The following is a 21,462-nucleotide window of genomic DNA, read 5'->3' as shown; positions in this document are numbered from 1 at the left end:
TGTATGCATTATGTATAGAACAATTACTTAAGCGATTTTTTCATTCTGATTTTCTCAAACCACTTGAAACTCAGAAATTAACATCGATTATTCGGAATCGTGGCCCTGCAAATATGGTCGTCCTCTCTCCGCTCCAATTGCTTCTGATTGTATCCCCTCGTTCCGAGCTGTCCAATTAGCGAGCCCACTGATAACGCGAGCACGGGTCCACCCAAACAGACGTCGTGTCACCCACTTTACCTAGCAACCATTGTGACCACAACTATGGCTGGAACATGCCAAAGGGTAATTATACAATAGACAGGATACGATTCGATTTTGGACGGTTAAGGCGTAGGTTGTGTCCTCTCGAAGGAGATGAAGAAGTTCCGGGCCAAGGCGAGCTCCCTGCCCATTTTCAACGGTCGCATAACCGACGCCACCACGCTGACCACCAGTTCGCTGCAGTTACCCCTGGGTCAGAATACGCAGCGGAAGCAATCGACTTGCACTCGAGTGCTGCCCACGGTTTTTACCATTACGGACGGCACCACCGGAGCGGCGAGTACCTCCTTAGCGGAGGCCATGTCGAGCAGTAAGGCACAGATGCCCAACCGACAGGAGAGCCTCCTGCAGCTTAGTGTTCCACGGGAGACGGGAGTGGGAGTGGCAGGACCTGAATTGGCTAACTATGAAAAGGTGCGGGTGGTGGGCCAGGGATCCTTTGGCATCGCCATCCTCTACCGACGCAAGTCCGACGGGCACCAGATCGTCTTCAAGCAAATCAACCTGAGTGAGTTGAGCCCGCCTGGTCGGGATCTGGCTATGAACGAGGTTGATGTCTTCTCGAAATTACATCATCCGAATATTGTGAGCTACCTCGGTAGCTTCATCAAGGACAACACTCTGCTTATCGAGATGGAGTACGCCGATGGAGGTACCCTGGCCCAAATCATCGCCGAGCGGCAGGGAAAATTGCATTTTCCTGAACGATATATAATAGCCGTATTCGAACAGATCTCCAGTGCCATCAACTACATGCACTCGGAGAACATCCTGCATCGGTAACGAAGTCATTTTTATATATTCTAGAAGAGATTTGATTACCATATTCGTTTTGTATTCAGGGATTTGAAGACCGCGAATGTATTTCTGAACAGGCGAGGCATTGTGAAAATCGGAGATTTTGGCATATCCAAAATAATGAACACCAAGATACATGCCCAGACTGTTTTGGGCACACCCTACTACTTCAGTCCGGAGATGGTAATAGGTTTAATGGGTTGATATATGTAAGTCACTATACCCTAATACTGTCATGGTTTCCAGTGCGAGGGTAAGGAGTACGACAACAAGAGTGACATTTGGGCTCTGGGCTGCATTCTGGGCGAGATGTGCTGTCTGAAGAAGACCTTTGCTGCCTCCAATCTATCCGAATTGGTAACCAAGATTATGGCAGGGAACTATACACCAGTGCCATCGGGTTACACATCGGGACTTCGCAGTCTAATGTCCAATCTGCTTCAAGTGGAGGCACCACGGCGACCTACCGCCTCGGAGGTATTGGTCTACTGGATTCCACTGATATTCCGTAGCCTGGGAAAGAACAAAGGGTATGCCTGAATTCTGTTGCCACTAGCAGCTCTTGACCTCTCACGATATCGCAGGTACTCCTATGAGGATGATGTGGGAGGTCCGGGTAGCGACCAATTGACTGCTCCTGTTCCAGCCGCCGCCTACAGCAATGTGTCCATGGAGTTGGAATTGCCCACCGCCCAGACGGAGACCAAACAATTGATGATTGCGGATACAGCGGCGCCGCACGAGATCCTTGAGAAACGGTAATGGGTTAGTCAACGTCAGCTCCGACGATCTAATCCAGACGACCACCTGCAGATCCGTGCTATACCAGCTGAAGGCCTTCGGCACCTGCTTCAGCATGGCGCCCATCCAACTGCCGCCGAAGGCTGTCATCGTGGACGTTGCCATGTCGGATTCCCACTTCGTGGTGGTAAACGAGGACGGATCAGCATACGCCTGGGGTGAGGGCACCCACGGGCAGCTGGGTCTCACAGCTCTGGAGGCTTGGAAGCACTACCCCAGTCGTATGGAGAGCGTGCGCAACTACCATGTGGTGAGTGCCTGCGCCGGCGATGGCTTCACTATCCTGGTTACCCAGGCGGGAAGTCTGCTAAGCTGCGGCAGCAATGCCCATTTGGCACTGGGACAGGACGAGCAACGCAACTACCACAGCCCCAAGCTAATAGCCCGATTGGCAGATGTCCGGGTGGAGCAGGTGGCCGCTGGACTCCAGCACGTTCTGGCCTTGAGCCGAGAGGGAGCGGTCTACGTCTGGGGCACCAGTACGTGCGGTGCTCTTGGCCTTGGAAATTATCAGCAGCAACAGTGGGTTCTAGGAGATTATAATTCATTATTGTCATCTATCTCTATAATTCATAATCCCAGGAAATTCCCCCAAAAGATTCTGTTATCGCATGTGAAGACCAAGCCATCAAAGATTTACTGCGGTCCTGATACTTCAGCTGTCTTATTTGCCAACGGGGAACTACACGTCTGTGGTAGCAATGACTACAATAAACTCGGTTTCCAACGTTCGGCGAAGATTACTGCCTTTGTAGGTCCACAACCTTGAGTTACCCACTTATGCTTACCTTATAGTTCTCATGCGCAGAAAAAAGTCCAACTGCCTCACAAGGTGACCCAGGCGTGCTTCTCGTCCACCCATTCGGTGTTCCTGGTGGAGGGCGGCTATGTTTACACCATGGGTCGAAATGCGGAGGGTCAGCGGGGAATCAGGCACTGCAACTCGGTTGATCACCCCACCCTGGTGGATTCGGTTAAGTCTCGATATATTGTGGTTTGTATTATTCTGTGTTAGTTGAGAAATCCCTTCTAAACCGTCGCATGTAGAAGGCGAACTGTAGCGACCAGTGTACCATTGTCGCCTCGGAGGACAACATCATCACCGTTTGGGGTACTCGTAATGGCCTCCCGGGGATTGGTTCGACCAACTGTGGCCTGGGACTGCAGATCTGCACACCCAACATGGAGCTGGAGTTGGGAAATAACACGGCAGCGTTTACAAACTTTCTGGCCTCGGTCTACAAGTCGGAGCTGATACTGGAACCGGTGGATATATTAGCGTATGTTTTCATTTTGCAACAGGGATTTTATTTTTACCTGCATCTCCTGCAGTCTCTTCTCTTCCAAGGAGCAGTGCGACCGTGGCTATTACGTCCAGGTGCATGACGTTTATCCTTTGGCACATAGCGTTCTGGTGCTGGTAGACACGACCACGCCACTAATATCCTCATACGAAGGTGATTACCCGCACCTATAGGTTCAATAAATCCTGCAGATGTAACATAAATGTATGCGCATTTTCAACATAGTTTGATAATACATTTATTGGTTTCCAAATGTAATTTTAAGTTTTAGAACTACAACTAAAGCTCATTATATTAAGAGCAGCGCTCCTGGGCGCTGCTGGAAAAGTCACTCAGGGGGGTGTGTTGGATGTGGGGATGCATGCTTGGAAATTCGAATTGCCTCATTTTATGTAAATGCACATTTCCTAGTAGCGCGACACCGGTCCGCTGTAGCGATCCTGGGCGGGTCGGCTCGCGCCGTACATTCCGCCTGCTCCTCCGCCCCCACTCTGCCCTTGATAGCCGGTTGAACGTTCGTTGTAGCCGCGATCGAAGCGCGCGGGCACTTGCCGCCAACCGTTGTCGTCAACGGGAGCAGACTTTTGCCACGAATTGGTGCTGTGCATATTCGAGGACATGCCGTTGTTGCCGTATGACTTAATTTGGTTGCCGCCGCCGCCACCGCTGCCCAGGTGAGAGCTGCTTCCGCCGGATGATGGCGCCCAGATGTTAACGCTGTTCGAACTGCTGCCGTAGGCTCCACCGCCGCCGCTGGAGTTGTCATAACGCTTGTTACCGCTATAATAAAAAATTAGAATAGTTAGAATCCATCGTAACTAGTTTAATTCTATTGTTAAAACTTTTACAGGCTGTGGGAGTCGTCGCGTCTATAGCTCGATGTGTTGCTGCGATCGGAATCGTTGTAGCGCCCGCCAGTGCCGCTGGTGTTGTTCTTGTGGACGTAGGATCCGGCTCCGCCACCGGCTGTGTTGTTCTTGTGCAAATACGAGCTGCTTGAGCCACCGCCGACAGTTCCTGAAAGTGGCAAATGACGGACTTCATCGCGCTTATAGTCGTCGCGCTTGCTAGAAGAGGAGGCACTATAATCGTTGGAGCGCTTCGTGGGCACGGCAGTATAATCATCGACAGCGCCACGCTTGGATCCAGAAGAACTGCTGTAGTCGTTACGCTTGCTGGAGTAATCCAATCGCTTGCTGGAACTAGAATAGTCATCAAGCACGCGCTTGGTGCTCGACGAGGATCCGTAGTCATCGTGTTTTTTGTCATAGGTGCTGCAAAGACATGATTGTAACTCGCAAGTTATTTTCTGTGGAAGAATACTTACCTGCGGGAGCTGACTAGATTCGTGTCGAATCTCGGTGGTGGTGGCGCATCAAAAATAGCTGTGCGCTTACGATCAGTAACGTCTCCATAGCGGTCGTCGGCACGTTTGCTTACCCCGCGCTTGCCAGGATCATCGCGGGACTCCATGATCCTGTTTGTGTAAATCGACAAGATTGAGAGGAAGAGAGATGGAAGAAATAAAAGAGTTGAGTTAGTAATGCTAGTAATGTCAGTTCTGGAGTGAAGTGGGGGTATCAGACTCAGACTTTAGACTAGGATGCATTTGCCTATCAACGTTCCGCTTAAAAGCAATTTGAGTTGAAGAAACAACGTGGAGGCTGCAACTTAACACGCTAATCACAAGGACAAATGCTTTCCGAGAGAGTATAAAATAAATATATTGGTATATCTGTGTTGTCGCCTCTGCGTTGGCACGAGTGCAACGCATTACGGTCTGTTTTGGTTTTTTTTTTAGCATACTTCATCTGTTGTCGCTTCAGCTCGAGGCGTTCCAGCTCGATTTTTTCTCTCTCCAGCTTCTGGCGCTCGCGCTCCATCCGCAAAAGCTCGGCCTTCTCCCGCTCGAGCCGTTCCCGCTCCACAGCGAGCTTGCGCCGTTCTTCCTGCAGACGTTCCTCTTCGATTCGCTGGCGCTCACGGGCCTCCCGACGGCGACGCTCCTCCTCACGCAGCTCACGCTCCCTTTCCCGAAGGCGCTGGCGCTCGCGCTCCTCACGTATCTTCTGGTAGGACAGCATCTCTCGTTGACGACGCTCGCGCTCCCTCTGGCGCTGCTGAATCTCACGGTCGACGTCGCGTGGATTGCGCCCCGAACGATGATCCTGACTACCCTTTGCGGATCGCTCGCGATCGTGGCGCGGTCTATCCTGGCTTGCCAACGACTTGCCCCGGTCATCGTTGCGACGGCTGCGGGCCCTGTTGCTCTCCTTGCCATCACGCTTTAAATCGCCACCAACAGACTTGCTGTCGCCGTTTCCATCGCCGCCCTTCTTGTCATCGCCACTGTTGGAGCTGGAGCCCTTGCCACTACCAGACTTTTTGCCACTGTCGTCTTCCTTCTTCTTGTTTCCGGCGTCGCCCGGAGCCTTGCCCTTGCCCTCTTTGGAATTCAAGCTGCCGCCAATCTCGTTCTTGGTACGCTCCACCGAAATGATGCGTCCATGCAATTCGGTGCGGTGCAGATTTTCGATGCAACGCGAGGCGTCTGCCGAGGAGGACATGGTCACGTATCCGTAGCAGCGAGTGCCCGGAGTACGCGTATTGGTGACCACCTTGGCCCCAATCACCTTGCCAAACTTGGAGAAGATTGCCTTAAGGTCGCTGGCACGGGTTAAAGTGGACAGCCCAGAAACCCATAGATTTCGCGACAGCGTCGCCTGCTTGTTGTTTGAGTTGGCCCCAGTACCATTGCCAGCACTGGAACCGGATCCCGATTTACTGCCAGCGGCACTCGATGCAGTGGAGGATGTGGCACCACCAGGTGCTGCTGTCGATTTCTCTGCAAGTTCCATGTAAATAATAATATTGGAAGAGAGATATGGTCAGAGCTTTGAGTGGGCTTAACTGGTTAACTGTTTTTGTTTATGATACGTTTTTAAGGGAAGCATTTTGTGAACGCACACATTTTGTAGCTGCTGCAGATGTTGGAGTTTAGAGCACAATCGTAAGATTACCGACAAACTTCACCTAACGAAGCTAAGAGAGTATGAATTTGATTGGGTTGCTGATGAAAATCCATTGCGGCAGCAGGCTCGCTTTTTGCTGAAGGCGTTCAGAGTATAGAGCAGCATATCCAGAGCTGACTGTTTAAATAGCTGTCAGTTTCCATCGTCATCCACAGGTAAGGCCAGCATATCCTAGCCAGGATCGAAATAAGTGATGTAATACAAATCCAGTAGTTATCTGCCGAGAAGAATTAAAAATATCCGCACTTCCCAGCTGCAGTAAGGGAAAGGTGCCATCCATTTATTCTCCAGATAGCCTCATTTTATATTATAGGCCCCTCAACGGAGTATTTGCACATACGCCTATTGATGACCAATGTTATAAACTCCTTGGAGAACATTGGGATGTGTGTTTGATTAGTATGAAGTTTCCGTCGAAGTTAACTGGAACAAACACTAAGATTAACTCGAATTGCTGAATTTAAGATGCATCGCTGCTCCTGAGCCGAATTCTCGCATCCTTGTTGATAAGAGTCCCATGTCCGTGTCCCAACCAAATTCACACTCTCTTGCACGGTCTTTGATACATGTTCCTCAATGGTTTAGTCAATTTTTTCGACCTTAACTGGGTTCATGCTTGGTCTGATCATTCCCAACGCAAGACCATCCGAACACACCATTCTTATTCATGCTAAAACTTTAACTTAATTTACCTTTATCGTCCTTTTGATTCGACGACTTTCCTGAGGACTTTTGTTCACTATTTTCCATAATAATTTATGCACAATCATGTGGCGAAATGAAAAGAAAAAATATATTATGTTATTAGAAGACATGTCACAGAAACGTTTTCAAATCTTACCTAGAGTCCTTCTTATCACCGGATTTCTCATCCCTTTTCTTGGAGCGAGCTCCGTCGTCATTCTTCTTGTCGGCATCCTTCGAGTTAGACTTTTCGGATTTATTGGCCGGTTTGACTGTGAATCAGGATAACTTTTATTAACATATTAGCTTTATTTCTTGTATTTCGTATTTCTTAATCGATTGCATGAATACAAACGCCATGATATTTCTAGTCATGAATTATAAATTTTCTATGGTTTTGAGTGATACTGCAAACATACCAGACTTAATAGATTTGTCGTCGGAAGCCTGAGGACAAAACAAATTGGATTAGAATACATCAATTTAAGGCCAAATAGTTAAAATCACCTCATCGTGCAGCAGCTTCTGCTCGTCCTCCCCAATTGTCAAATTGATTGACTCGTCATTGTCCATATTTCCGGTGTCCCCGGTGTTTTCCTCCTCACCATGGATAATAGCCTTGTCGTCGCCATTGTTCTCGGCTCCATCGTCCTGAGCTTTCCCCTCGGCATCGCCATCACCGCTCTGGGGCTCATCGTCGTACACATGATCCTCATCCTCTTCATCGTCGTCATCCAGGATCACACACTCATCGTCCACATCTCCCACCTGGTCAATCTCATGCCCATCGTCGTCGGCATGATGCGAGTAGTCGTTGCCATTCTGGTAATCATCTTGCTGTTCCACCTTCACCTCCTCCTCATTGGCATCGATGGGCTCTTCCTTGATCACCACCTCCGACTGGAGATCTTTCATGGGCATGGCAAACGGCTTCTTGGCCTTCGCGCCCGGCACAATCAAGTGGGTGGCCGGGTCGAGCCCTTCAGCTCTGAGTGACTTGAAATTAGAAAAAACCAGGCGTTGCTTACACACATTCATAAATCCCCGGAAATTGCATCACTATCTCTATCGCCAGCGGCACTGAACCGCCATTTAAGTTGCATACATATTTGTGGACTTACTTTTTCAAGGCGTTCGATGAGCACCGCCTTGGGGCCGACTGTCTCCAACTCGCGTTTCTCCAGCTCACTCTTTAGATCGCACACGCGCAACTCTGCTATTTTCTTTCCTGCCTCGGGCATTTTACCTTGTTCTAGATCACTGGTCACTTGCTTAACTATTAATTGTCGCTTTTTAAGATTGGAATGAAATTTTCTGTACTTTTTTCCAGTCTCGAAACGTGTGAAAATTCTTTGACAAGTCTCACTGATACACACACAATTATCGAATGACAATCGAAAATGGCGATTACGAAGTTACGTTCTGTTTTTAAAATATTCAATCGATGTCAAGTATCGGATGAACTTACGCATCGTGTATAACTATTTACATTTACAGGTATGGACTTCTTTGATCAATTTGTATTTTCTTTATTTTTTTTCAGTTTTGTTCAGTTTGTATTTTTTTTACTTTTTTCTCAGTTTAGGGTACATAAAAAAAAATATTTTTTTTTCAAAATTTATGTAAAATACCAATTTTGTACAAGTTTCATATAACACCGACATAAGTCACATTAAATTAATAATTGTATTAGAAAATTTGGATAATTAATTTATACCTACAATTTATACACTTCTCTCCTCCGATGCGCAGTAGAGATGGAAAAACATCGATGATTCCTCGAAAAACATCGATGTTTGTGATTTTTCGAAAGCATCGATGATATCGATTTGGCATCGATGTTTCTCCACCTCTATATTGTTCTTGTTTATCCCTTGATTTTGCCGGTATCTGTGAATTCGCACAATGTCGGTGGTTATAGAAACCACGATGGGTGACCTGACCGTCGACCTGTTCATCAGCGAGCGCCCAATTGCCTGCCTAAACTTCCTCAAGCTGTGCCGGCTGAAGTACTATAACTTCAATCTATTTCACACGGTGCAGCAGGGATTCATCGCCCAAACAGGCGATCCGAGTGGAGCTGGAGACGGCGGATCCTCCATCTGGGGCGTGGTGGAGGGTCCGCAAAAGCGCTTCTTCGAGGCGGAGTTCCTGCCCAAGATTAACCACTCCAGTGCCGGAATGCTATCGCTGGTCAGTGCAGGCAAGAATCTGGTGGGATCCCAGTTCTTCCTCACGCTGGGTGAGAACCTAACATCGCTGGACGGCAACCACTGCGTTATCGGTGAAGTGGTGGAAGGTCACGAGGTGCTGCGCAAGCTAAACGACGCCATTGTTGACGACAGCTTCCGTCCTTACCAGGATATACGCATCACACACACTGTTGTGCTTGAGGATCCGTTTCCTAATCCGCGCGGCCTTCAGGCTCCAAGTCGCTCACCTTCGCCCAGTGCGGAGCGTCTGAAGAACGGGCGCATCGCTGCCGACGAGGATATCGATGACACTGATGGCATGACCGCGGAGGAGATGCAGGAGATGCTGGCCGAACGAGAGGCCAAGGCTCGAGCCACAATCCTTGAGATTGTCGGCGATTTACCCGATGCAGACATGGCTCCGCCAGAAAATGTCTTGTTTGTGTGCAAACTCAATCCTGTTACAACCGACGATGATCTGGAGATAATCTTTAGTAGCTTCGGCGTGCTTAAAGGATGTGAGGTGATTCGCGACCGCAAAACGGGAGATTCTCTGCAATATGCTTTTGTGGAGTTCGAGGATCAAAAATCTTGTGAGGCCGCATATTTCAAAATGGATAATGTGCTTATCGACGATCGACGCATCCACGTGGACTTCTCCCAATCCGTTTCAAAGGTCACCTGGCGGGGCAAAGGACGTGGTATTGAGGGCGACTATAGAAAGCTGGATTTTAACAATTTGCGAGACGACAAAGATCACAGGAAACCAAACAATGGCCGGTCCAGAACAGAAGACCATAAGGAGCGCAACAGGACGGAAGATTTTCGAAATAGGATGAGCTCTGCAGAGCGAAGAAAAGCGAGAGAACAGCGACACCAGGAGCAAAGCGAACGAGATGTTCGAAAGAATTTGCAAAGACGCACCAGATCGAAGGAAAAAGATGAAAAAAGTGTTTATAGATCGAAAAAATCGCAAAATGAGTCAGTCAGAGAGAACTCAAATCGCGAAAGGAATCGCAATGAAAAAAGGTCATCGAGGTCTCGGGATGCAACACATAGAAGGTACTCTAGGTCAAGAGATCGAGAAGAGAGAAGGCCTTCTAGGCCTAGAGACCAATTAGGAAGACGTTCTAGGTCAAGGGACCAAAAGGAAAGAAGACGCTCTAGGCCAAGGGAACAAAATGAGAGAAGGCGTTCTAGATCTAGAGATCAAACTGGAAAAAGACCGACTCAAAACAGAGATCGCAATGACAGCAGGCGATTCCATTCCCCTCAAGAAGGAAGACGTAACGATGAGAGATCGCATAGAGAAACCTCCAGGAATCAAAGAAGATCGCCAGAGCGGAGGTAAAAATGTTAAGCATCTGGATGTATACAAAATCTTTAACTATCTATCTATCTTTTTATAGGCAACAATCCAGGAACCGGGAAGACCATAGAATGGACACTCACTCAAGCCCTAACAAGAGTCATGAGAAGAAAAGAAAACTTTCAGTGGAAAAGAGCAAAAAGCAAGCCAAGAAATCGAAACGAGCAGCTAGCAGCAGTTCAGATTCGAGTGAAAGTTCCTCGGAATCCGAAAGCGACTCCACATCTTCAGATAGTTCCGAGGACAGCTCTAGCAGCTCCTCATCGTCGGACGATCGCAGCAAACGCAAAAAGAGTACAAAATCCAAGCAAAAGAAGTCCAAGTCAAAGAGTAGTCACAAATCGAAGAAGAAACATAATAGAAATTAAAGATAAACGACGTAATTAATCAGAACAAAACCATCTTGACTACAGCTAAATATTGAATATATTTTTATTTGTTGCGGGCCTGGACTTCGGCTTCCAGCGCCGCCATCGCAGCGCCACCGCAGCAACCTTCAGTGTTTTTGTCGCCGCGTTGCCTGCGCGGTTTTTCGATAATTGCGTCAGGATTAAAGACCACATTGTCGAGTCGCGTTGTCTCTGGCGTGATCCTTAGTTCTGTAAATATAGCCAAATTTTAATTTTGAGCGCTCTTTTATGTAATCGCCATGCCCCACTGACCATAAACACCATCCTCTTTTTTCTGGGCTTGGATGACATTCGTTCGCAGCTCCAAATCCACGTCCTGCGCCAGCTTGATCATCTGTAATTTGCCAAATTGCCATATATGTACTTAGTTAGAATTTACAAAAAGTGGTTAAACCTTTTGAATTTCATCCTCGCTGCTTTCATTACGATTCTGCAGGAAAGATTCGTTGATTTTTAGTCGTCCCGCCGCCAAAGCATTGGCATCCCCCTGAAAAACGTATTGTCGTGTACGGTGGAGCTTCTTGAAAGCACTGAGAACCTGGAATACAAACAATATTAACCGATTATTTATGATTTTAAGTTAATTTACCTGGCGCCGCAAATTGGACATTTTTGTATGGTAACAGCTGACAGATGTAAGGTTGCCAGAATGTCTGAACCAATTGATAGTTTTTAGGGTTACAGTTTTCTTAACTTGAAGATATTGCATTGGTATAATATTTTTTTCTCTAATAATAGAGGTCAATAAAAATTTTAAATTCAGTATTTTCTTTCCAATTCAATTTTTTTTTTTTTAGAGATTCAATATTTTCCTTTCTAAACGTAAGCACATACATCGAAAGCTATCGACCTATCGTCAATTGTCCACCTCTAGCAGATGCGGTCAATCTGACGCCAGTTTATAGAAATCTTTTAACGTTTCGGTCGTAAATCGGCTCGAATGCTAGTAGAAAATTAGTGACCAGCGCAAAACGGGTCGAAAGGCAATGCGGCATCAAAAAGTTAACTAAATTAATCACAATTACCGTGCGAAATCAGACAGTGCAGCGCCACAGCGACTTTAATTCAGAAAATTTGTAACCTGGAGCGCATTACTAAGAAGGACTGTTGCCCATAGGAATTTGACAGACTCTGGCGACTGTCAAATGTGTATGTAACATTTTTAAGTGAGGCGTGATCTAGGAAAAATTGTGAAAACTGGCTACCAGCGATAAATTGTCCAAATATTTCGTGGGCATGGACGAAGAGGAGGAGGAGGAGGTTACGGATCTAAAGCTGCAATTGTTCCACAATACAGTACGCGAGCACATTGTAAGTGTTTTTCTGGATTGAATTCATCCCCTTTCCACCCAATTTCCCACCCCACTACGCATAAAACAACAACAAGAACTCAGGGCGCAGCTGTCCCTATTGTTGTTGTTCTAACTGTACATGTGGCTGGGTGTAAAATGCGTGCGACTTCTGGAAATTACACACACTTCGCCTGGTCTTTTGATAAACAGAGAAATCAGTTGCTGGTCGTCTACAGAAATGTATTTGTTTATGGTTCTGTTATCGGTTTCGGACTACAGTGGTCAGCACATTCGGCGCCTGCGTTTGGGCTTTGTATATAAAATCGGGGAAGGAAGTGGCGGCGATAGCCACTCTCTTCTTGCACTTTCTATTTGAGCTGCGAAAATTATCACGCAGACACACCAAAAGTGGCCCACACGGACGGACACCTGTTGTTAATCAAAGAGTTTAGACACAATCGATGATTCGACGGCGAGATACTTGCTACCATTACCAAGCTTTATTCGTTTCTATTTTATTATTAGAACTTTATAAACAAATGTTTTTTTACATGTTCTTGTTTACAATTAGATTAATTAAGAACAATAGGTTCTTAAAATATATGTTTTAAATTTCATTAAAATATTACTCTCCATTCTTGTTGAATATTTAAATTCCAATATCCAAATGGAAGGCAGGCTTAAATAGTTTCATTAATAGTTCCCAGTAATGTTGCCCTTAAGTTAATTGGTTCTTGTGAGTTCATAAGCCCTATCAGAATGCTTAGGTTTTGCTATTTGAAAAATGGAAGGTAACTAGAAGTCCAAGGTATTGATAAGATAATCAACAAACTTCACTTAATTGGTACCAATATCGTAGAACTTTCAATTGAAATCAAATTTTAAACAATTCAGGCAAAAACAAAGAAAGGCAACATAAGCAAAAGCAACAAGTGAAAGTGTTTCACTCGAGCTACTATTTATAGAAATGTTGGGCGTGTAATAAACGAAACCAGTGATTTATGTAAACAACAGACTGAATCGAATAAAAACACATGTTTATTATATTGCGCAAGGCATTAATTTCCTTTTGTGAAAATTCGGTTAAATGGCCAAAACACTTGCAGGCCAGATTTCAAGTGCACGGCTAGTGGTCACGATTTGGTACCGTCTGGGTCACTGAAAGTGTCTGCTGTCGTGATCAGCTGTTGGATCTGTTTAAACAATGGCAGACGAGGCGTTAAATGGACACATTTGAAAGGGTTGGCATAGACTGGCGTAGATACAATACACTTGCAGGTTGCTTTTTATGCCACCGATTATGATTTGTACGTCTATAAATACACATTTCTTTCATTGAGGATGATTCTGTGGAACTGGAACAGGAACAGGAAATGGAAACTGGTTTCAGTCAGCGGTTCTGATTGCATTGGATGGCCGAAAATTGAATAATTCGTCAGAATGTGGGTCAACATACCGAATACGTGATGTGTGGGACTCCATGCAATAATGAAATGCAAACAACGCAAAGCTCTCATAAATAATTCAGGAACCTAAAGCCAAACCCGAATTAAAACCACTAATGCCAAGTGTAGTAGCAGGAAATTCTGAGAAAATACATACAAACTTATTGTGTAACACCACACTTATGTTCTTAGTCATTTCCCAAGTAGTGATTAGGGAAAAGTCTGATGAAGAAACTGAATTGGGTAACTTAAACCATGACCAAAAGTCTTGCAAATGCAGTTCCCCTCATTAGAAAACACATTTTTATTTGGAGTCATTAAAACAATTGGGACGACTCATACAGCTCTTCTCCACTTTGAGAATCTGAAGAGACGCTACATTCTAAAAAATTATCTGAAATGATAAAATGAAGAGGTATCAATAGGCGTAGACCAACCCACCTTGCAGCACATATGGATACAATATATACCCCTGTTCGGCACAACTATTGGGTATAGAAAAGTATAAATATTTCGCAGCCCATTCACCGGCAAAGTTGTCTACAAATCAAGCCAAAACCCGTCCGACCGGCGATCCTCTTCCCTTCTCCTTTTGGCCTGGCCACAGTGTCGTCGTTTTCGCTGGCTTCTGGCTGCATTTTGGGCGTAGCTGCTATTTTTAGCCAAATCGTCGTCCACATTTCAATGGGCGTGTTGTGTTCCCCCTCGAGTTCATGTCAAGTCATTGACTCGTCGTTCGCCTACGATGCAAGTGCGGCTAATTCCGAGGCACAGATCGTTTAGTTTGGCCAAATCCAAATCGCTTGGAGCGTGACAAATGCCACTTGGGGCTGCGCATTGCAGTTGCACGTTTTCTCGACTGACAAGCACTAAACTAAGCTTGAAGATCGCTGGCTCAATTGTTTCCATTCAGGAATGCCTGGCGTACATATTATAAGATTCTCATATCAGTTGGTATTCGTCGCCTATGTGTTTCAAGTTTAACACGTCATAGTCTAGAAAATACACTGCGTTTCATAGCTGCATAGCTGGCCTAGATTCTATAAAAATGCTCTGTGCATATCACATTAGTATTCGAATGCCTCGTTATCTAGATGCGCAAAATGTGTACTTTTGGATGTTTAATTATACTGCAACCTTATAGTTTTGCCATTCAGTGTATCTACATTTTTCCATGATCTACACTTGGGTTCTATAAATAAAGCGACGCACTCTGCTGTTGATAGCAGGCGATTTACGTCTCTATATTTAATTTTTAATATTTGATCATATTTTTTGTCTACTGTGTAGAGAAAACTGTTTAAATGTTGACTGAAAAGAAGGTCATTTCGAATGGCAAGATGAAAGGTTGGAATCCCGAAATGCGAAACGCTGCGAGCAATTAAAGAAAATTTCATTTAATTGATCTGGTCAAATGCAGGCAGAAGAATAAAGTTATAAGTTAATTAAAACTCGCGTTGTATAACGCAATAGAGTATCTCACAGATACCACTGAAAATATCTCGAATAGCAAACAAAGAATAGCAAAACACAGCAGGGACGTGAGTATAAACTAATGTTTTTTGCTCTCTCTGCATTTTTTCCCCAAGTTTTTTTTTGCTAGCTATAACATGAAAAGTATCTTCACTTAATGATTTATTTGTGCGCCTAGACTATTGTATTTTCGTATCCATTTACGTTTTGTTTTGTTTTCGCTTTTCGCATACACAAAAAAAGCGAAAATATGACGTGTGCCATGTGATTGGCATCTATATTTCGCGGTCCCAAAAATATATTTACCCTGCAAATGATGGGTCCAATGTTTGGAAATCGCTGATGAAGATTCAAATTGCCAACCTACTCGGATTTAATAGTCAAGAGTACGGATAATCAAATGTTGCTGACATTCAATGGGATTTAAATGACCGCTATCGGTTTAGTTCTTATCAAATGTTTCATGTTTTGTCGTTGGCCACAGATAAGCTTTCTTTTGTGACCTTTGAACGCAGACGAAATTAACTTTATTGGTCTAATTGACGGTCATAATATTTCATCGATTGCCAAGTGGTTTATGGTGATATAGGGTTGTAGGCAAAAGAAACCTGAGTACCTGTTCTATATACATACATAATATTATTTTAAGCATACATACCGGAAATTGAAAAATTGAAATGTCCGCAAACAAAAGTTCAAATCACTCTGGCAATGTTTTTGACGATTAGACCCTGAAACGCTTAAAATGCCAGACTTTGACACTAAATTGAATCATGTACACATATCAGTATCAATAAGTAATATATTCACCGAGCTAGATTAATACAGATTTCCCTAACTTAACGAATCGAAAATGTTTTTGGCTAATGTGCACACAGTTGGCGGTAATGACAAATATTTATAAAAACAAAACAAAGGAGATGCGTGGGTGATGTGTTTACTTTTTGACATTTGTTTAAACACAAGAATATGTGGGGAAATGTGCTATGAAAACCTCAATAAAATAAAACAAAAAAGACAATCGAGTCTAAATTTACTTTGGGTTTTACGTAATTAACCAACCTGAGGAGGGCGATCGAAATGTTGCAGTTTCTAAGGGAAAATAAATTTGATTATATTATAGTAAAATATTACTTAGCTGATAAAACCATAAAGCTTACTAACTTGCCATGTTGCATTGTTCTTTTCAGATATTCTTGCTACTGATAATCTTGCTGTACTCCAGCTCCTATGTGGTCGTCTCACGTTTTAGGCGGCGCGACCGTGACGATCTCTATTCGAATGACGAGGACGAGGTGCTGGTCTATCGCATAAGGTGAGGCATCCAGTGGTCAACAACCTGTGTCGCTAATTGCCGCGTCACTTGACTTGCACTCGCAATAATGAATGGTTTTCTTTGCTTTTGCCTTTTCCACCCAACCAACCCCATAGCTTTTGGCTGTGCACATTCACACTGGCCGTTGCCGAAGGGGCTGCCATGCTGCTGCCCGTTTCCATTGCCAGCAATGAGGTGCTACTCCTCTATCCCAACAGTTACTATGTGAAATGGCTAAACAGTTCACTCATACAGGGTAAGTACTACATTATCCACCGAGGAACACTGACTAACCCGTTTAATATGCCAATTTCAGGCTTGTGGAACCATGTATTTCTGTTCTCCAATCTGTCACTGTTCATCTTCCTGCCATTTGTCTATTTGTTCTCGGAATCCACGGGATTCGTCGGCAACAAGAAGGGCATCCTGCCGCGAGTCTACGAAACCTTTACAGTATTTATGCTGATGGCCATTATTGTCCTCGTACTAACTGCCGTCCTAAGTGCAGTCTTTGGCATTGAAAAGCTTCAATTCTTCTGGTTTCTAAGTGAGTATATAATGTAATGATGCACGGGTGCGGAAGAGATCAATTCCAATGTCAATTGTCTTTCCGCGCCCCTGACAAGCCCATCCCCAAATTGGGATTGGATTCTGATGCACAATGCATTTCTAATTTCCGCTTTTCATGCTTCACAGATTTGGGCAGTGTTCACCTGCCGTTTCTTTATTCGTGTGTCTCGTTTTTGGGTGTCATGCTTATGCTGAGTGAGTATATAATGCAAAATTAAATAAGTTATATTTCTAGTGCTTTAAGATCGGCTTCCAGTTGCTTAATGTACTTGTCAATGTACGCCAGTTGCTTGGGATTGTGTTCACGTGCCTTGACCACGCTTTCCTCGAACTTGTCGTCTTGTTTCAAACCCTTGTAGGCGTGGGCCTGGTAGAGCCAGGCGCGGAGATTACTCTCCTGCAGCTTCTCCAACACGTACTGGCAGTCCTTGAGGGCGCGCTTATAGTTCTGTAGCCTGGTAGATGGAAATAAAATGATGAAGAAGGCTTGTTAGGATAGCTCATAAGGCTTGAAGATTGTAACTCACTTGATGTAGCACAAGGCGCGATTGCAATATGTAATAGCGCTGTCCTTAACTTTGATGATAGCCTTGTCATAATGTAGGATTGCCTTCTCGTACTTCTGGCTGCGAAATGCTTCGTTTCCCTGACTAAAAAATTATCCTTATATACAATATATTATAATTTTAGGGAGACCATTAAGTTTACCTTCTCTGTAGTTCTGCTTCGTATTCGGCTTTGGCACGTGCCTCTGCACGATCATTGGCATCCTTCTCCACCTGCTCCATGAAACTCTTCTGGTTCATATCCTTGACTTGCTTCTCATTGTCTTCTTCTAGAGACTTTCTGTTGATGACTGTTCGATTTTCTTTCACTTTAAGCCGCACCTTATCCACATCCAAGTTGTCAAAGTTGATCTTCTCCTTGGCATCGCCACCTGCCTTTGAATCTTCATCGTCACAGGGTGCCTTGTTCTGCAGTATACAATCGATCTTCGCAAGGGTTGCCTCGAACTCAGCAAAATCATCCGCGACACTGGGGTTCAAATTGCAGTTTAACATAGTTGCCTTAAGTTGGGCATTGTCTTTAACCTCTTCGTTTGCCATTTTAAAGATGTAAGGAATAGAAATTTAGTTAAGATACCGACTGGTTCGACTGCTCAGAACAGAATGTCTTTTAAGTTGAGTGGGATGTCAAAGAGACCTTTGTTTACGTTTCGTACACAACGAGAAATAAGTTCTAGATCTTACATACTAATATTAAGGCATGTACAAGTTTGGTAACCAGGACAACCGTTTTGTTTTCTTACAGTTTGCACCCCGTATGGCTTTGTGCGCCTCTTTGGCGTTGTTAACCAGGTGCTGGTGCGACCTATGCTACTGCGCGACGTCAACGAGGAGTTTAGCGCCTTCTACATGGAGGAGGCGAGCGTGAAGCGGAAGCTAGCGCACATTGAGCTGCACAACGTGAGCATTGCGGATGCCGCCAACGGAGGTCGCCTTGGCAATCGGATTGGTCTGGGACGTGGGCGCACCTTCTATCCCCAGCCACTGCTGCAACACTCCCAGGCTCATCTATACCAGCGCAAGGCGATGGCCAGTGACGTGGACGAGCTCAACGATAGACTAAGAGAACTGGACTCCGAGCGCAAGGAACTAGACAAGCTGCGCACATCGAGCACCTTCCAACGCACATTCGTCTATCCGCTGGCCATGCTGCTGCTGCTCTTCTGCACAGCTGTCACCATTCTGCTGGTTGTGCAGAATACACTAGAGCTCCTTATTGGCATTAAGGCGCTGCCACTAAGCACAAGGGTAGGTCTAACTGCAGGGATCGTAAGACGAATGCTTATTGAGTTTGTTTCCCTTATTTAGCAATTCGCATTGGGCATCTCTTCGCTCTCGAAGTTGGGTCCCTTTGGTGCCGGCCTGGAGGTGTGTCTCATCTTCTATCTCGGCGCCACCTCGGTGGTGGGCTTCTACAGCATGCCGTTCATGCGCAAGGTTTGTCCCAAGCGGCGCCAGACTTCGCTGCCACAGCTAATGCTGAACTGTGGCTTCATGCTGGTTTTGTCGTCGGCATTGCCGCTTCTCAGCAGGATCATAGGTAGGCTGTGGCAAATTACTAATGAATAATACAGTGTTTAAAAGCGACTATTATTGATTCTTACAGGCATCACAAACTTTGACCTGCTGGGTGATTTTGGAGCCATCGAGTGGTTGGGAAACTTCCAGATTGTATTGCTTTACAATTTGGTTTTTGGAACCACAACTGCCCTGTGCTTGGCAAACAAATTCACGGCTACGGTGCGCCGGGAGCTAAGAGCCCGGTTAGTGGAGAACTATGTGCTCTTTACTAACTACATTAGCTTCATCAACTGATATTGGCGCAAGCGACACGACAATGCGTTTTGTATAAACCGACAGGAGGTGAGGCGCCTTGTCGAGTCGCCGCTAAAGAGCCTAACAAGTTTCTATACCAAGTATCGTAACCTTAGTCGTAAGAGCAGTCGCAATACCACCGCTAGTCGCAAGGCAAACGAAATGAACTGTTAAGACACGAGAAAAACATGGGAGATGGGCAGCTGAAACTATATAATATACCTTTACATATGTTATATGATCACGTATAGTTGTGCAGAACTGATACTAATATTTAAATTTTGCAATGTTAACTGTTGTGCTTAATTGTTGTACTTTATACAGACAGAGTCCTCACAGTGCACCAGCATATCACTGTGGTGCCAGTAAACACAGAACAATGGCACTCGTGTACCATGATATTCGCAGAAATCTCGCCAATAACTAGCATGTAAATAGAAGATGTAATTGTGCAACATAAGCCGCAGTCAATTTGCAGTAGGCGTAGTTTAGAATTTCGTTTCTTGTCGTTCAGAGTGAATTCCATTTCATACATGTTTTTCGCTATTTATCCACGTATATTTCAGTTATTTTTATAAGATTTTAACAATGTTCCTTAAGCAGCGAAACGATGAGGCGTGTTCATTTCATTTTACGGCATACTCAAATCTGTAACCCAATATTCACACAATCACACACTAACAAGCGTCTAAAACTTATGTGATAAAAAATAATAATAAACAAAGCATTTTACTAAATTAATCGAAATATCATGGCTTTTTAATTGCGCGCTTGCGTTTTGCTGACTTTTAAATTAAATATTGTTCTGTTTAACTTTTTTTTCAGCCTAACTTCGTTGTTTCTATTGGCTTGAATGCCTTTTTTCGAGAAGGAGCTAATTTAAGGAAAACTACCTACGATATTGCTGTGATTCAATGACTTAATTAAAACTTTAAATGATGCTTTAGGGATGCTATAATAAAGAACTTAAGTAAAATGATGTTCAGCTTGTTTATTTGGTTAAGAAATATGATTTTTGGTGGGAACATACCATTTAAAATAATATTCACCACCGCGCGCTTCGATTACGATAACTCACCACGCAAGTGGCCGGCTATCGAACTATATATCGACCGCGCACTATCGAACCTTTCGCCCACCACTACTTTTTCGCTCATTCCCAGAATTTGTGGCATTTTGTGTGGCGTCTTATTATCGGATATTTAGATTTTAACTGTAATAAGAACAGGGATAACACGATGCTGAGCCGCAAGCGCCGGGCGAGCAGCATATCCAGCCGGCAGGACGAGGATCCGCTGCAGCTGGACGACTCGACGCCGGAGCAGTCACCGGTGCAGCAGACGACGACACAATCGGCGCGAAAAAAGCGCCGTCTCGATCCCACAGAACTGTGCCAGCAATTGTACGATTCCATAAGGAACATAAAGAAGGAGGACGGTTCAATGCTGTGCGACACCTTCATCCGCGTGCCGAAGCGCCGGCAAGAGCCCTCGTACTATGACGTGGTGGTCAATCCCATTGATCTGCTCAAGGTTCAGCAGAAGCTGAAAACCGATTCCTACGACGATTTGGATGATCTGATGGCCGACCTGGAGCTGCTTATTGGCAATGCCAAGGCCTTCTACATACCGGGCAGTAGCGAGCACCAGGACGCAGTCTCTCTGTGGCAGCACATTCATTCGCAGAGACAGCGCATTATGGAGGCAAATGGATTGGCGGAGGAGGAGCCGCGTGCCAGACGCATGTCGCGCCAAGTGCGCCGAATGACCAGCAGCACTGAACCTGGTGGCGATGGAGCAACTGATGACGAGTACAACCAGTACGAGGAGCTCTTCGCCTCCGTTATGACCGCTACCGATCCCGTGGGCGATCGGTTAATGCACCGCATGTTCCAACTGCTGCCCTCCAAGAAAATCTATCCAGACTACTACGATGTCATTGAGCATCCCATTGATCTGCGCCTGATTGCGACCAAAATACAAATGAACGCTTACTCCTCGCTGGCGGAGATGGAACGGGATCTGCTACAAATGACCAAAAACGCATGTCTGTTCAACGAGCCTGGTTCTCAGATCTATAAGGACGCCAAATCCCTGAAACGGATCTTTACGCAGCGGCGTATTGAGCTGGAG

The 21,462-nt window shown here is 45.1% G+C and overlaps 7 protein-coding genes and 1 non-coding gene across 12 annotated transcripts in view; 4 read left to right on the top strand and 4 right to left on the bottom strand.

The window, feature by feature from the left end:
- Nucleotides 1-92: 92 nt before the first annotated feature.
- niki (nimA-like kinase) lies at nucleotides 93-3,340 on the top strand (the record flags this gene model as incomplete). The annotated part of the gene is made up of 9 exons (NM_143036.2): nucleotides 93-1,043; nucleotides 1,107-1,245; nucleotides 1,309-1,592; nucleotides 1,647-1,820; nucleotides 1,876-2,385; nucleotides 2,446-2,614; nucleotides 2,672-2,857; nucleotides 2,911-3,143; nucleotides 3,196-3,340. Exons 1-9 carry the CDS (start codon nucleotides 358-360, stop codon nucleotides 3,338-3,340), a joined length of 2,526 nt encoding a protein of 841 aa, NP_651293.1. The 5' UTR covers nucleotides 93-357.
- Nucleotides 3,341-3,390: 50 nt separating this feature from the next.
- Nucleotides 3,391-8,277, bottom strand: Saf-B (Scaffold attachment factor B). Of its 4 annotated transcripts, NM_170169.3 has the most exons (9): nucleotides 8,005-8,277; nucleotides 7,391-7,879; nucleotides 7,303-7,330; nucleotides 7,041-7,155; nucleotides 6,892-6,938; nucleotides 4,974-6,012; nucleotides 4,495-4,644; nucleotides 4,016-4,441; nucleotides 3,391-3,947 (listed from the first exon to the last, which is right to left on the bottom strand). In NM_170169.3, the coding sequence occupies exons 1-9, from the start codon at nucleotides 8,122-8,124 to the stop codon at nucleotides 3,575-3,577; spliced, it is 2,787 nt and encodes a 928-aa protein (NP_733041.2). In that variant the 5' UTR covers nucleotides 8,125-8,277; the 3' UTR covers nucleotides 3,391-3,574. The 4 variants fall into 4 exon arrangements, with proteins under 4 accessions (NP_733041.2, NP_001303446.1, NP_001262931.1 ...); NM_001316517.1 differs by having other exon boundaries at nucleotides 4,974-6,938; NM_001276002.1 differs by lacking the exon at nucleotides 4,974-6,012.
- Nucleotides 8,278-8,609: 332 nt separating this feature from the next.
- Nucleotides 8,610-9,982, bottom strand: asRNA:CR46096 (antisense RNA:CR46096). The gene has a single exon (NR_133445.1).
- Nucleotides 8,734-10,838, top strand: CG5808 (uncharacterized protein). Its single transcript, NM_143034.4, has 2 exons — nucleotides 8,734-10,422; nucleotides 10,485-10,838. Exons 1-2 carry the CDS (start codon nucleotides 8,789-8,791, stop codon nucleotides 10,810-10,812), a joined length of 1,962 nt encoding a protein of 653 aa, NP_651291.1. The 5' UTR covers nucleotides 8,734-8,788; the 3' UTR covers nucleotides 10,813-10,838.
- On the bottom strand, nucleotides 10,811-11,479 carry CG34150 (uncharacterized protein). The gene is made up of 4 exons (NM_001043291.2): nucleotides 11,444-11,479; nucleotides 11,249-11,392; nucleotides 11,107-11,188; nucleotides 10,811-11,043 (listed from the first exon to the last, which is right to left on the bottom strand). Exons 1-4 carry the CDS (start codon nucleotides 11,462-11,464, stop codon nucleotides 10,877-10,879), a joined length of 414 nt encoding a protein of 137 aa, NP_001036756.2. The 5' UTR covers nucleotides 11,465-11,479; the 3' UTR covers nucleotides 10,811-10,876.
- Nucleotides 11,480-11,728: 249 nt separating this feature from the next.
- Nucleotides 11,729-20,296, top strand: lili (lilipod). 2 transcript variants are annotated; one of them, NM_001276001.1, is made up of 9 exons: nucleotides 11,729-12,165; nucleotides 16,255-16,379; nucleotides 16,496-16,635; nucleotides 16,696-16,926; nucleotides 17,076-17,144; nucleotides 18,261-18,763; nucleotides 18,824-19,055; nucleotides 19,122-19,278; nucleotides 20,156-20,296. In NM_001276001.1, the coding sequence occupies exons 1-9, from the start codon at nucleotides 12,091-12,093 to the stop codon at nucleotides 20,181-20,183; spliced, it is 1,560 nt and encodes a 519-aa protein (NP_001262930.1). In that variant the 5' UTR covers nucleotides 11,729-12,090; the 3' UTR covers nucleotides 20,184-20,296. The 2 variants fall into 2 exon arrangements, with proteins under 2 accessions (NP_001262930.1, NP_651290.1); NM_143033.3 differs by lacking the exon at nucleotides 20,156-20,296 and having other exon boundaries at nucleotides 19,122-20,074.
- CG6980 (uncharacterized protein) lies at nucleotides 17,064-18,120 on the bottom strand. Its single transcript, NM_143032.2, has 3 exons — nucleotides 17,658-18,120; nucleotides 17,477-17,599; nucleotides 17,064-17,404 (listed from the first exon to the last, which is right to left on the bottom strand). The coding sequence occupies exons 1-3, from the start codon at nucleotides 18,053-18,055 to the stop codon at nucleotides 17,173-17,175; spliced, it is 753 nt and encodes a 250-aa protein (NP_651289.1). The 5' UTR covers nucleotides 18,056-18,120; the 3' UTR covers nucleotides 17,064-17,172.
- A 185-nt stretch (nucleotides 20,297-20,481) lies between the features above and the next one.
- Nucleotides 20,482-21,462, top strand: part of polybromo — a 5,293-nt gene continuing 4,312 nt past the window's right edge. Inside the window, exon 1 of the mRNA NM_143031.2 lies at nucleotides 20,482-21,462. This exon is cut by the window's right edge and continues 58 nt beyond it. Within this exon, the coding sequence (NP_651288.1) occupies nucleotides 20,569-21,462 (894 nt within the window). The 5' untranslated portion in view covers nucleotides 20,482-20,568.

The sequence above is a fragment of the Drosophila melanogaster genome, chromosome 3R, assembly GCF_000001215.4.
Source record: "Drosophila melanogaster chromosome 3R".
NCBI lineage: Eukaryota > Metazoa > Arthropoda > Insecta > Diptera > Drosophilidae > Drosophila > Drosophila melanogaster.
The sequence above is the reverse complement of the archived record's forward strand: the minus strand, read 5'-3'. Positions and strand labels throughout refer to the sequence as shown.